This window comes from Oncorhynchus keta, chromosome 28 (genome assembly GCF_023373465.1).
Source record: "Oncorhynchus keta strain PuntledgeMale-10-30-2019 chromosome 28, Oket_V2, whole genome shotgun sequence".
In the NCBI taxonomy this organism is placed as follows: Eukaryota; Metazoa; Chordata; class Actinopteri; order Salmoniformes; family Salmonidae; genus Oncorhynchus; species Oncorhynchus keta.
In genome coordinates this window covers 28156379-28170992 of record NC_068448.1, presented here as the reverse complement: position 1 = coordinate 28170992, position 14614 = coordinate 28156379, and the positions used below count along the sequence as shown (strand labels likewise).

The 14614-nt window shown below is 44.4% G+C and overlaps 1 protein-coding gene across 5 annotated transcripts in view; it reads left to right on the top strand.

Annotated features, from left to right (window-relative positions):
* LOC118360953 (msx2-interacting protein-like) overlaps window positions 1–11797 on the top strand; it is a 40171-nt gene extending 28374 nt beyond the window's left edge. For all 5 annotated transcript variants that reach the window (XM_035740562.2, XM_035740560.2, XM_035740564.2 and 2 more), the window contains exons 8-15: window positions 72–185; window positions 314–427; window positions 551–651; window positions 751–8509; window positions 8719–9054; window positions 9223–9417; window positions 9575–9733; window positions 9881–11797. In XM_035740562.2, the coding sequence (XP_035596455.1) occupies window positions 72–185; window positions 314–427; window positions 551–651; window positions 751–8509; window positions 8719–9054; window positions 9223–9417; window positions 9575–9733; window positions 9881–10012 (8910 nt within the window). In that variant the 3' untranslated portion in view covers window positions 10013–11797. The remainder of the gene's footprint in view (window positions 1–71; window positions 186–313; window positions 428–550; window positions 652–750; window positions 8510–8718; window positions 9055–9222; window positions 9418–9574; window positions 9734–9880) is intronic.
* The last annotated feature ends 2817 nt before the right edge of the window (window positions 11798–14614 follow it).

Here is a 14614-nt window from a genome sequence, read left to right as displayed (position 1 = left end):
TTGATAGTAGTGACAGGAGTATTGCCAACAGGATAATATTGTTGATATGTTATTTATCCCTATTTTTACAGCTGGGATTTGGAAAAAGCATGCCCACAACTTGTGTTTGGTTGGATGGTTTAGCCTCCAACATCACAGAGCAGTATCTCACTCGTCATTTCTGTCGTTATGGACATGTTGTCAAGGTAAGCCTGCTGCTTATTCCTGTTTAAGCCATTTTCTCATGACACATTTCATTTCATTCCACATGTTATCTAAAGGATCATATAGTTTTACCAAATGTATGTCATACTTCTCTCCCCTCCCACCACAGGTTGTATTTGACAGACCCAAAGGAATGGCCCTTATCCTGTATAAAAACATTGAATATGCACAGGCCGCTGTCAAAGAGACCAAGGGTTGGAAGATTGGTGGCAACAAAGTTAAGGTCAGCAGAAAAAAAATATTTTGAGCTAGAATGCCTGTCGTTGGGGGGAATAGGCCAGATGATTGAAGACCATAGTCCAAACAATAATTTTTGTTCGCCTTTTCAATTTCCATGTGTTTGCAGGTGGACTTTGCCAATCAGGAAAGTCAGATGGCTTTCTATCGCTCAATGCAGGCATCTGGGCAGGACATTCGCGACTTCTATGAAATCCTATCTGAAGGAAGGTTTGTATAATTTTGTCACAGATCCCCATTGAAAAATAATGATATAAATTATATATAAATAATGATTTTGGTTCCTGTGTATATATTTGTGTTTTTCAGTGATGAACGCAGGCCTCAATATGAGTTTGCAATTGAACGGCCATTCTTTGACAACAATGTGCGAACACCTGGAGGAGCCTTAATAGAAGACCCCCGTCGCAAGTTACCTGCCAGGAGCCGCGAGTCCTACACTGAATGGGACCCATACCAGGGAGATTTCTATGACCCACGTTACTTTGATGACCCGCGTGAATACAGAGATCACAGAGACCCCTATGAGCAGGACATCCGCAAATACAGTTACTTGCAGAGGGAGCGTGAGAGGGAGCGCTTTGAAACAGACCGTGAACGTGAACATGGGCGGAGGACAATTGAACACAGCCAGTGCCCTTCTCACCCTAATCGCCCTGTCAGTCCTACAGTGTCCCCCTCTCTCTCTGAGCGTCTACCAAGTGACTCTGATCGCCGCATTTGCTGTAGATCCTCAGAGCAAAGTGGCAGCTGCAGTTCACTCTCACCTCCAAGATTTGAAAAGCCTGACAAGGAACACCCTGACCGGTATAATAAGAGTGATAAGCCAGAGAAGGAGAGATCCTTTGAAGTTGAACGTGGTATCGGCGGTGAAAAGGAAAGGCGGGCCGGGCGCAAGGAGAAGGGTGAAAAGGAGAAAGGCGAGAAGCTGAGGAAATTTAAGTTGCTATCTCCCAGTATTCCATCGCCTGAGACGGACCCTGAACTTGAAAGAGAAGGTAGTCCAGGCCTTCGAACCAAAGTCAGCAAGTTTCCTCCTAAGGAAAAAGAAGGCTCAGGCAAAGGACAGCTAGACCTACCACCTTGTGTGGTGCAGCTAACGCGTGTGAAGGAGAAGGAAGGAAAATCGCTTGGTCATGCTGTCCTAGAAAAACAAACACGTGGGAATGACAGTATTCGGCTTGAATCACCCTCAAGTGACCAGAACAGTCCTCCCTTTCACATAAAGCCTCAAAAAGGAGATATAATCAAGCATAGAAAGGTGCCCAAAGACAAAAACATGGCAAGACTGGTTGAAGTTGTAGAAAATGATATTAAAATGAAAGCCAAAATACATATGAAAGCTGGCCCTGGGTTTGATGGTTCTAACTCTGTAGATGTTGACCGTCTAGCTGCACGAAAGAGGCGTTTTGAAGAATCCATGCTGAAGACCGATCGACTGAAGAGGGCCAGTCAGGAAGAAGAAGAGTGTGGTAGATTGGGACTCAGGAAGCCAGCTGAGGAGGAGAATGAGGGTGACAAGAGCCTATTGCAAATAGGGGTTCATAAGAAAGAGCATTGCAAGGCTAAATCTGAGAGACTTGTTACTGTTTTCAGTCCTAAAGATAAACAAGAGTCTGATATTGTCTCCATGGGAATGGGCCTTGGACTCAGTTTGGAACTTCAGTCACGACTTGGAGAGCCAACAGAAGATGAAACCAATCCATTAGACCCACCCTGTCTGAAAATTGAGTTTTGGGGATCAAAAATCCAGAGGAGTTCAAGTCTCATGAAAATCTCTGATGATGGGAGTCTTGACCAGGACGCATTCAAGGTACAGCCGCAAGAAGACAATGGTGGGCAGGGTGTAGGACTATACAAAAGCAGAGGGGAGACTGAGGAACGACTTGCGTCTGACATTGACCACTCTCAGAGCTGCCAAAAACAAATGGAACAGAGCCAATGGCTTTGGCAGAAGCTAGAAGAGCCTGACAAATCAGATAAAACTGAAAGCCCACAAGGCAGCAACACAGAGGACTTTGAACGTTGCAGTCTGTTGCATGAGGTAGGAAAATCACGTCAAGATGTCACACATGATTCTCCATCTAACAAACGTAAGAAATCTGATAGTTATAACTTTGACTTGCTAAGTGCTAAGAGAGAACGACACTACAGGTCTTCCCAGGAATTAAATGAAGACCTTTGCCGGAGTGTCACAGCCTTTTCTGGCTCTGGTCACTTTCCCTCAAATGAAGTGTATGCTTCCCAGTTATCACAATCAGTTACCAATAAAGAGACGAAAGACTCTCCTAAAAAAGAGGACAAAGTCTACTCGCATGTAGATTCATTGAAATACAGCTTGGACGTGACACCCAATAGTCTCAGTTCCCCGAACACAGAATTTCCTAAGTCTAAGACAACATTGCTTGGGTGTGATGAGGAGCTACTTCAACGATGGGAGAGCGGAATCAAATCTGACTTCCTCAGAATGGACATGACCTTCCCCAGTAGCATTGTGAAACGTGAAAGCATTCGCAAACGTCTTGTGCGTGAACTAGAGCCTGGAGAAGTACAGTCAGATTCAGATCATGATGGGGAGAACAAAAATCACTCCACTAAGCCCAACACTTCACTGTCCTCTATCCTCAGAGAACGTGAAGAAAGGTTGACAGACCTGAATTTCTCAGGCTCCCTGGAGAAGAATAAGTTTTATTCTTTTGCATTAGACAAGACTATAACTCCAGACACAAAAGCACTTCTTGAGCGAGCCAAGTCATTGTCTTCCTCAAGGGAGGATAATTGGTCCTTTCTTGACAGAGACTCTTGCTTTGCAAGTCTTCACAGTAGATCAGACAAAGAAAAGGCAGAGTCTGCACCACGACCTATCCCGTCTTGGTACATGAAGAAGAAGAAGATTCATACTGACTCTGAAGGTAAACTGGATGACAAAAAGGAGGACCCCAAAGCAGAGGATCAGCAACGGCAGGAGCTGTTTGCCTCTCGTTTTCTTCATAGTTCAATCTTTGAGCAAGATTCACGGCGATTGCAACATCTTGAGCGCAAAGATCCAGATCCTAAGTCGGGATTTGGTAGACATCTTTCCAAACAGGATTCTGTAGAAGGACAACCTGAGCCAGGAGGAGTGGACCTTCAAGAGCCCATAGTGCTTTTTCATAGCCGCTTTCTAGAGCTTCAACAACGGAAGGAGACCTCAAGGGACCACTTTCCACCAGAAATTGAAAACGTTGATAAGAGTGAAGGAGAAGTTCAGAATGAACAACAAGAAGGGTCTTCCAAAGTTTCAGAGTTCATGCAGAAGGCTGATATTAAATCAGTCGGCTCTTCTCTCATCCTACCAATTTCATTGTTTCTTCCTTCACCCAGAGCGATATTACCACAGCAGGAGAAAGAGGCTGTTTTAACTTCCTCATCTGAACAAACTGTCTCACCGATTAAAGAGGAAAAAGTGGAACATAGTCGTGATTTGTCCCCACCCCAATCTCCTCCACTAGTAGAGATCCAACCACCATCCTCGATTGTAATCACACCCCTACGGTCTGTCCTTTCAGAGGCTGAGGTTAAAGTTGAACCTAGAGAGGAACTATGTGAACCCACTCCTGGTGCCTCATTAAGTTGTTTTGATGCAGAGGCTGCCAAATTCCCTTGCTCTGCTTCCCCCAAGATTGAAGAGAATATGAACATGGTAAAGATGGAGGTCCAACCACGGAAACCAGATTCTAAGGACTTTGATAAACCTCAGAAATCTGAAGCTTCCCATGAGGTTCACATGCCAGTTTCAGAGGCTGAAATGAAACCAGCAAAGCCAATTCGCAAACAACCCAAGAGTAAAAGGGCTAAGCCAAATGTGTCCGAAACACAAATCCTGAAGCCCCCCGAAACAGTTGTCTCTGAGAAACCAATTACTCGAAAGAGTGAGCGAATTGACAGAGAGAAAATGAAAAGGTCTTCATCTCCACGAGGAGAAATATCATCAGAGCCTATAACCAAGTCACCAGTTCATGTCCTTGACCCTGAGAATGAATCAAGCCTATTCCTCGGAAGGACTAGACGCCGAAATGTTCGGTCTGTTTATGCCACACCATCTGAAGGGGAGGCCCAGCCACCAGGTAAAGAGGTGGTGGAGTATTCCCGCGCCACACGTAAACGTGGTGTTGACAAAGAACCAGTGCAGCAGCTGCAGCAGGACACATTGAACACATCTACTAACACAAGGCGAGGTCGCCCATCCAAGTCACGCAGGCGAGGGGAAGATGTGTCACCAGTGAAAGGAGACTCACAGAAAGCAACCGAGGAAGACATTGATATCAAAGAGCCTTTGAACACTGGAGAGGGTTTAAGAATGTCTGAGGGGTGGCATTCACCCCGTATGCAGAAAGTGCAGACCGCTCAAGTGTCTTCACCTACTGGAACCTCTGTTGGCAGGAGAGCAAGTAGAGTAGACAAACAATCTGAGAGTGCACCATCAACAGGAGAGAAGTCGGGTGATAATACTGAAGAGCCTGAGCCCAAAATAAAAGATGAGTCTGAAGAAGCAGGGACATTAGTAGAGGAAGCAAAGCAATGCTTGCCAACACAAAAAGACAAAGATCTAACTGATCAAATTGCAAAAAGGTTATCTGAAGGGGACATTGAGAGGATAGAATCTACCAATGTAGAGAAAAGACAAAAATCTGAAAAGAGTGGGAAAGTAAAAGCACCAAGGTTGACACAAAATGCCAAATTGGTGACAGAGGATAAATCGCATTGCTTGAGAAACTTTGAGATTCGTGTAAGCGTAGATGATGTGAAAGGGTTGCTTTGCTCTGGGGAGGATGAGTCTGAATCTTTTGAGACCACTGTTAAAAAGGCCAAACCAGGAACACCAGATAAAGAAGAAACAAGGACTCAGTATCTGAAAGAAGCAGCAGAACTCAGCCCAGAGGAAAAGGAAGTTCTATTAGACCCTGAACCACCGGTGGACCCAGCAGCCGCTCTTTTGGCACGTCAGATGGAACTGGAACGGGCAGTGGAGAATATTGCCAAACTTACAGTTGAGAAACCTATTCAACCCTATAAGGAACCACCTGCAGAGCCACGTACCCTACTGCCCCCTGTCACTGTAGAAACGGAGGGGGAGAAGTCTGCTAATCCTGCCAGTGAAACCGAACTGGCTGCTGCCATTGATTCCATTACTGCTGAAGACATACCTACTGATACAGATGGGTTCACAGCTCCTCCCACTTACACTGCACTTGTTCCTACCCCAGAGCCCCTGGTCTCCCCCTCTGCCGATTATGTTTTGGAACCAGAAAAACACGTTATTGACCCAGACCCAGAGATGGGAGTTCTGATTCCCAGTGTCAAGCCCTTGATGCCAGATGATAAAGCCTCTGAATCATCTGTTTCTGGGGCCTCTGCCCAAGATGATTCCCCTTCACCAGAAGCACCCAAGAAAACAGGGAAAGCAGTCAGAGCTAAGACTCCAAAGAGGTCCAGGGGACGAAAGGCTTGTATCAACAGGAAGGGAGAGACTGCTGAAGATGTACCAGAAGCTGAAACCTCCCCTATCAAGCCAACAGAGTCCATTCCTGAAGACATGGAAATAATCAACTCTAAGGCAGCTACTGCTACAGCAACAGTGGATGTCACATGCACCATGACCGTGGACACCCCTAAGGAGGCAGAACAACCTGCTGTGGAACAACCCGTACCTGAAGAATCTGCCTTTCACGCTAGCACCAAGAGTCCTCCTCATTTCAAAACGTTACAACTATCAGCTGAAGCCCCTGCTCTTTCTTCATCCCTTGCGCTCAAACCATATCCAACCCAATTGAATGTCCCTCCACCCTGCCCCGGCACAATGCCTGTTTCACCAGACTGGCTTCCCAGATCTGAAGAAGGTAAAATTCATACTACTCCTGCAATTCAAGTTAATGTAGTCACTCCCTCTGCACAAGCAGTAACTGCACTTGGGAACCAGTCAGCAAATCCACCCATGCCTCCTGATACTAAGGCATCGGATATTGACCCTAGCTCCAGCACTCTAAGAAAGATCCTCATGGAGCCGAAATATGTATCAGCATCAAACAGCAATGCCATCCCAACTACAGTCTTAACGACAATGCTGACAGACATTCGCATGTCAGAGAATGAGAACTCGTCTGACACAATGACCGCTTGGAACAAGCATCTTAAAGACAGAACCTCGCCTTTGATACCACATCCCACTTTTCAAAAACCTTCCCCGCTCACAGAGACCCAGCAGAACTTTGGAGAGAAGATAGTCCATTCAGTAATTTCTTCGCCTACTACCTCTGTCATCAGCCGGATTCCAATGCCCTATGATACTGAGGAAGCACCTCGAATCTCCCTAAGTAACCGTAATGCTGGCCTATCTTTACCCAAACAGAAATTCGGATCAAGTATGAACGAGAACAATCGTTACCATGGAGTGGATGCGGCAGAGGATTTGAACAGCAGAGGATGGTCTGTAGTTGAGAGCACACCCTACAACACAGACTCCAGTCCTGGCCTCAGGGTGAATACATCACAGGGTGTGGTAGTACTAAGTTACTCAGGGCAAAAAACAGAGGGACCTCAACGGATCAGCGCCAAAATTAGCCAGATCCCACCAGCCAGTGCAGTTGACATAGAGTTCCAGCAGTCTGTCTCTAAATCTCAGATTAAGCAAGAACCGCTTACCCCATCCCAGCCTTCCACCCCCAAGGGACCCCTGACACCCACAGGGTACGGACACCCTGGGGTACTCTTAACTGGCCAGTCATACAATTTTCAGCCTGTCATCTCCACTATTAAGCAGGAGAGTCCTGGTTCTGACAAGTCAGAGTCGTCATATCACACTGGACTTCAGGGTAGCACAGTAATGATGATTCAACCAAAGATGATTCAACAACCGGCCACAAGTCCTCAAGTATTGATTTACAAGAAAGGGCTTGGAGTAGAATCTATACCAATGCTGGCGGATATGGCAAAGGCACACCAGACATCCAACCTCAGTCCAATCATGAATCCACATCACCCATCTTTGACTGGAAACCGTATGAGTCCTAGTCCCAGTACCCCAACTGATCAGTCAGTCCCACACCTCAAGCAAGAGCCCTATTCCCCTAGAACAACAGGCCACTCACCTTTTGCCAAAGTTTGCCCTCCCAGCAACTCAATGTCCCCCCATGGCAGCTCTATGGTTTTGCATCCTGGTATGCCTGAGATGTCTCTGTACATCTCCAGTATGCACCACCCCCACCCAGAGCAGTCTGTTATCATGACCCCAGTGTCGCATAGCGTCACCCAGTCAGTGTCTATGGGTCGCCTCTCTCACGGCGAGATCAGGATCAACACCCCACACCTTTCTGGAATGAATTACGGAAGAAGGGCGGATTTCCTACCATCTTCCCACACTGGGCCCCCTCAGCGCTCCAACATGCCAGCCGTGATCAGAGACATGGTGGTGCAGTCCCACGTGGGCCCCACTCGGGGAGCCTCAGACTGCAGCGTCGAGGAGGACATAAGGCACTACCACCAGGGGCTGTGCAGATCCTCTACACCCCAGCTCCAGTCAGATGTGATGATGATGCAGGCAGAGAAACGGAGAGGGCTGCATCACGCAGGTCTACGTCTGGACCAGTACAGCATGGCCTCCCGAGACATCAGAGACATACGGGACATGCGCATCCTGATGCACCATCAGCTAGGAGAGCACACCATCGCAGAGGGACGTCAGTCACGAACTCCTGAGGCAGGAGCAACCTCAATTACCAACATCTCTGCTGCTTCCAATAGTCCCTTGGTTGGAAAAGGCATGACACAGATGGGAAAGGAGACTCCCAAACCATTGGAAGCAAATATGTCTCACCCACCTCATACCGAGAGCAGCAGGATCATGGGGGTCCATTCATCCGTCCCTGTTATGGTATCTCCTCATCATCATCCTCAAGGGGTTCAGCTGATTCATCCAGGCGGCGCTGGCTCCTTCCCAGTGTACAGAGATATGCGGGGCTTCCACTCCCAGTTTTCCAGTCACTCTTCGATGGGATTTAACCTGGCTTCCCGCGGCATCACACCTTCCCAGGTCAGAGAACAATGCATTCATGCTTACATTTAGTTCATTAGTTTATAAGCTTTAATCTGTTCAGTGTTTTTGCCAAAGTGTTTTCAGTTAGGATGGACTTTTACTATTACATTGTTTCTCTCCTACATGATTACTTCTATGCATGCAGCACTGTAGTCCTATTTGTTACTTATGTTTCTAAACATCTAGTTTTTTATTTGTTTCCTCAGAATGCTGATCTCAGCCACAGGGGAATGCTGTCTCAGTCACTATCTGCTGGGTCACTTGGTGGAGGATGTGAAACCAAATCTGACAACTCCCACCTCCATCACACAACCTCCATGGACCTATCTCACATGCCCCGGATACAGAGGGACACCATTTCACCCTCTTATACATCTCCCATGGCTCTCTCCCACAAGCAAGAGCTAGTTCTGCAGAAGGGCCCACCAGTCTTCATGTCGAGCCCTCCAGCAGCACCCCTCTCAAGTTCCTCTGAGTTGCGCCCTGAGGGTAAACTGGGGCACTCAGGATACCGGTCCGTCGATATGGTGCAGCTTTTAACGGTAATGAGGCTGATCATGGGAATTAGAACAATTACTAGAGGGGCAATACTGAAGACATTCAGTCGTCATTTGTAAGATTAGAATAATAATCAGTTTACGTAATATTGCTTTTTCTTAAGATATAACCTATTTAGCTGACCTGTCTTTGCTCTTCTTTTGTTTGTGCAGACATACCCCATAGTGTGGCAAGGCCTGCTGGCACTGAAGAGTGACTCAGTTGCCGTGCAGCTCCACTTTGTCTCTGGCAACAATGTGCTGGCTCACCACTCACTGCCACCCCTGGAGGGAGGTGCCCCACTCCGCATTGCACAGAGGATGAGACTGGAAGCGTCCCAGCTGGAGGGCGTGGCTCGCAGGATGATGGTGAGATGCTAGCTGTTCGCCATTAAAACAATGCATTTTTATCACGATTCTTAGGACACTCATTGGGGATGTTTTCTTTTCAGGCAGCTAGTTCTGTAAACATGCTTAATATTTCAGTAGAAAAGCTCAACTGATTTGATTGGGTTGTTGTTTACAGGTGGAGAATGACTACTGCCTCTTGCTAGCTCTGCCATGTGGACGAGATCAGGAGGACGTTCACAGCCAGACCCTTCTCTTGAAAGGAGGCTTCATCACCTACCTACAGAAAAAACAGGCAGCTGGGATCATCAACGTCCCCAACCCCGGCTCTAATCAGGTATGTTGTGCATTGACTGTTATGCCATGTAAGCATCCATTTTCAAACCGACCTGTTCCTTTCTGTATTTAAGTAAACATTAGTTGGAGATGGGAGTATGCTTCTGAACTGACTTCAAACCATGTGTTTTGTCTATTTCTTCCCCAGCCGGCATATGTGGTGCAGATTTTCCCACCGTGTGAGTTCTCAGAGAGCCACCTGTGCCGGCTTGCCCCCGACCTTCTCAACAGTATCTCCAGCATCTCCCCTCACCTCATGATTGTCATTGCCTCCGTGTAATACCTCTCCATAAAAAAACTATATTTTCTTGAACCCACCAGAACCAAGCCAACACCAGCCTTTTAGGACTTTCATCCAGTTTAGAAAACTGGAAATGCCTCAGTTTGGATGGGTTTAACCATTTTTTGTTTTAAAAATATGTTTTTCTCTTCACCGAGTCCTTAAATCATCCTACCACCTCTGATTCCACAAATCTCTGCCTTTACTGAGAGCATACGGAAGGGTGGATTAGGAGTTTTGATGATCAATTCTATGATCATCCATTTCGCTTTTGCCATTGTTGAAGGTTAACTGGATTGCGTCTTGATTTTCTAAGTATTGAAGGGGACAAGGGAACTAAATTAGAAGGATGGCTAAGGGATGTTTTTACTCTTATCTAAATCATGTTTGATTATTTTTATTTTTTGTGTAATGACTGGTCGGAATTGTTTTCTATATTGAGAAAACAAAATCAATAAGTAAATCAAAAACATGATATTTTTACAGATTGAGAAAAAAAGGACACATATAATAGACATGCTCCAGTGACCAATCTTTTGTACTGCTTTTATTCTTCTATCATCTGCCAATTTAATTTCCTTCTACTTCATTTCCAGTCAGCTTTCCTCAATGTTCCCCAGGAAGCTATATGGGAACTTTGAGTTGTACATGCCTCAACACAGGACTAAATATATATTTAAAGAATATAGAATTTTTATTTGCCTCCTTTTCAAGTCTAATGTTTAAAGATTAAAAAGATTTAGGGAGACCAAGTGGATTACATGACAGATTATCACTTTTAAAATTTTAGGGAGGGGGGTGGCAACTGACAAGGATCCCAACAAAACTCAGTTCAGTGACATTTATGAACCCTTGTTTTTAGAATCGATTATGTGCCAAAATGTATTTTTCAAAGGAAAAATCACCACAATGTATCTAAATAATCTGAACCTATTTTCATACTTGAATTTGTATTCGTCACTCAGATCTACTGTAATAGCCTCTGGTTTTGATTATATTTTCTTCATCAGCCCAACCTGTTACAGCCTACTGCTACTCCATTGTGAAATCATGTCCTCATTTCCATTCAGTACCATTAACAGTTTTATTTGATGTTGAATTGTGGATACAGTTTAGCAAACTAGTAAACATAGTCCTTCTCTCTCCTTGTGTCCTCCACTGCCCCCTACTGTTCCCCTGAAAATACTCCTGGATACCAATATGTGTTCCCAAAGTCAAAAAGCAAATTACTAAATGACAGCTGTAGCATGCTTAACTTGAAGAAGTAAAGGGGAAACCAATCCATGAGGCAACAAATGTGACTTAAACTTTAAACAATGCCAGGAATGGATGTGTAAACTGTCCATCTCTCTTTCCTTTCTCTGAACTAGTGTCTCCCTGAGCCAATGCTGTAAATACTCATGTTCCCAATCTGTGCTCTTGTGTACTTTCCCGTATTACTGTCTCCGTTCAGGGTCCTCATATTTTGATTTGTGTGACAAAACAAGGCAGTCTGAAAGAGACGCAGCTAGTTGTGAACCGATGCAGAAAGTAAACCATGATTCTCAGTTTTTGTGCTGTAAATATTTAAATTACTGCAGGCTGAATACTCTCATGGTAATGTTGAAGGCACTTAATTTTGATACACAAATGACAACTAAATACAACAAAAAAATCTTAGACTGTCTTTTGATCAAATCTTATTTCATAACTTGTGTATTTTGCTGTTCCTCTATGAGGACATTTTAAACTGTAAAATGGTTGTTTAACATACTTACAGATCATTAAATGGTCTGTCACTCTCGATTGGCGTTTTCTTGATTGTGTCAGTTGTCTTGGTATGGCTTGTTCCACTATAGATACATTACTGTATGATAATATAATGCCAACAGTTTATCATAATGTTATTACTATATGTTACAGTGCACCTTGAAGTCACAAGATGTCAGCATAGGCATTTTGCACGTCTGTAGCCTAAAGCCTACCATGGCCATTTTATGTTTGGAGTCTGAGTCCTGTATCTGCACTCGTAGTTCACAATCCTAGTTTATGTGGGCAAATGCCTCTCATAAATTAGTTTTTTAAGAACTGTCACAAATGTATACACAAGGCAACTGCCGTAACAAAATCAACAGTACATGCATAGGAAAGAGCGTAGAGAAGTTGAATTCTTAGTCTTGCAAGTCAGACATTTGTATCTGATAATCTGTAGCCATATTTTGAATTTCTGTGAAGCAGTTTAAAGATTAGTGACTGGAAAAATGTCTAAATTGGGAATCGGCACAAGGGAAGGGCAGTTAAAGTTGCACTTTTGTACTTATCCTCCCCGAGGCCATAGGTCTCCATGGTTTGGAGAATTTTAAGACTTGTGCCTGTAAATGTGGGTTTCCTGCTGCTCCTGTAACATTCAAAAGCAACTGGAGAATCCTCAGAGGAATGTCAATAGTGAGATAGTGGTGAGGTATTACTTAGGGAAATGTTTGGCAGACAGGCCTGCGGGGGACTCATATTTGGAGGTACAGAAAAGGGGGAAATTAATGGGGGACTGCCTGCAGTGAAGATCCCCAACTGTACATCATGGTTTTATAGCCCTCAATTTAAGCCTACAAGGATGTTCTATATTTCCTAAATAATGGATTCTTCCTGAATTGTCAACTGTGGTTTCTGGTAATTGAAACACTCATCCCCCATGCCTAATGAAATAATACAGAACTTTTCATAACAGTATATCGTATCAGAGAGAAAAGGGAGACAAAGCGATGTAGAAGGGCTGAGGTTGTGAAAATGGAGGTTCTCAAAATACATTGAGGTTGCCACTGTATATCTGAGGGAGTGCACGCCTCTGTTCTTTCATCCCATTATCAGCCTCAAAACGCCATCCTGTCATGTACCCTATACAGTAAATTCAGAAAGTTTGCAGACCTCTTGACCTTTTTCCACATTTTGTTACGTTACAGCCTTATTCTAAAATTGATTAAATTGTTTTTTTCCCCCACCAATTAACACACTACTCCATAAAGACAAAACAAACAGTTTTTTTTTTTTTTTTGTAAATGTATAAAAAACTGAAATAACATTTACATAAGTATACAAACCCTTTACTCAGTACTTTTTTGAAGCACCTTTGGCAGCGATTACGGCCTCAAGTCTTCTAGGGTATGACGCTACAAGCTTGGCACACCTGTATTTGGGGAGTTTCTCCCATTCTTCTCTGCAGATCCTCTCAAGCACTGTCAAGTTGGATGGGGAGCGTCACTGGACAGCTATTTTCAGGTCTCTCCAGAGATGTTCGTTCAGGTTCAAGTCCAGGCTCCGGCTGGGCCACTCAAGGACACTGAGACTTGTCCCGAAGCCATGCCTGCGTTGTCTTGGCTGTATTCTACAGTCATTGTCCTGTAAAAGGACAGTTTTCTCTGTACTTCCGTTCATCTTTCCCTGAATCCTGATTAGTCTCCCATTCCCTGCTGCTGAAAAACATCCCCATACCATTCTTCACAGTAGGGATGGTGCCAGGTTTCCTCCAGAAGTGACGCCTGGTATTTAGGCAAAAGAGTTCATAGTCACCTCCATGACCAAGGCCCTTCTCCCACGGTTGCTCAGTTTGTCTGGGTGGCCAGGTCTTGGTAGTTCCAAACTTCTTCCATTTAAGAATGATGGAGGCCACTGTGTAATTGGGAACCTTCAATGCTGCATAAATGTTTTGGTACCCTTCACCAGATCTGTGTCTCGACACAATCTTGTCTCTGAGCTTTATGGACAATTCCTTTGACCTCATGGCTTGGTGTGTGCCTTTCCAAATCATGTCCAATCAATTGAATTTACAACAGCTGGACTCCAATCAAGCTGTAGAAACCTCTCAAGGATGAAACAGGATGCACCTGAGCTCAATTTTGAGTCTCATAGCAAAGGGTCTGAATACATAAATGAGGTATGTCTAAATCAAATCAAATCAAATTGTATTTGTCACATACACATGGTTAGCAGATGTTAATGCGAGTGTAGCGAAATGCTTGTGCTTCTAGTTCCGACAATGCAGTAATAACCAACAAGTAATCTAACTAACAATTCCAAAACTACTGCCTTATACACACAAGTGTAGGGGGATAAAGAATATGTACATAAAGATATATGAATGAGTGATGGTACAGAGCGGCATAGGCAAGATACAGTAGATGATATCGAGTACAGTATATACATATGAGATGAGTATGTAAACAAAGTGGCTAGTGATACATGTATTACATAAAGATGCAGTAGATGATATAGAGTACAGTATATACGTATACATATGAGATTAATAATGTAGTGTATGTAAACATTATATTAGGTAGCATTGTTTAAAGTGGCTAGTGATATATTTTACATCATTTCCCATCAATTCCCATTATTAAAGTGGCTGGAGTTGAGTCAGTGTGTTGGCAGCAGCCACTCAATGTTAGTGGTGGCTGTTTAACAGTCTGATGGCCTTGAGATAGAAGCTGTTTTTCAGTCTCTCGGACCCAGCTTTGATGCACCTGTACTGACCTCGCCTTCTGGATGATAGCGGGGTGAACAGGCAGTGGCTCGGGTGGTTGTCCTTGATGATCTTTATGGCCTTCCTGTAACATCGGGTGGTGTAGGTGT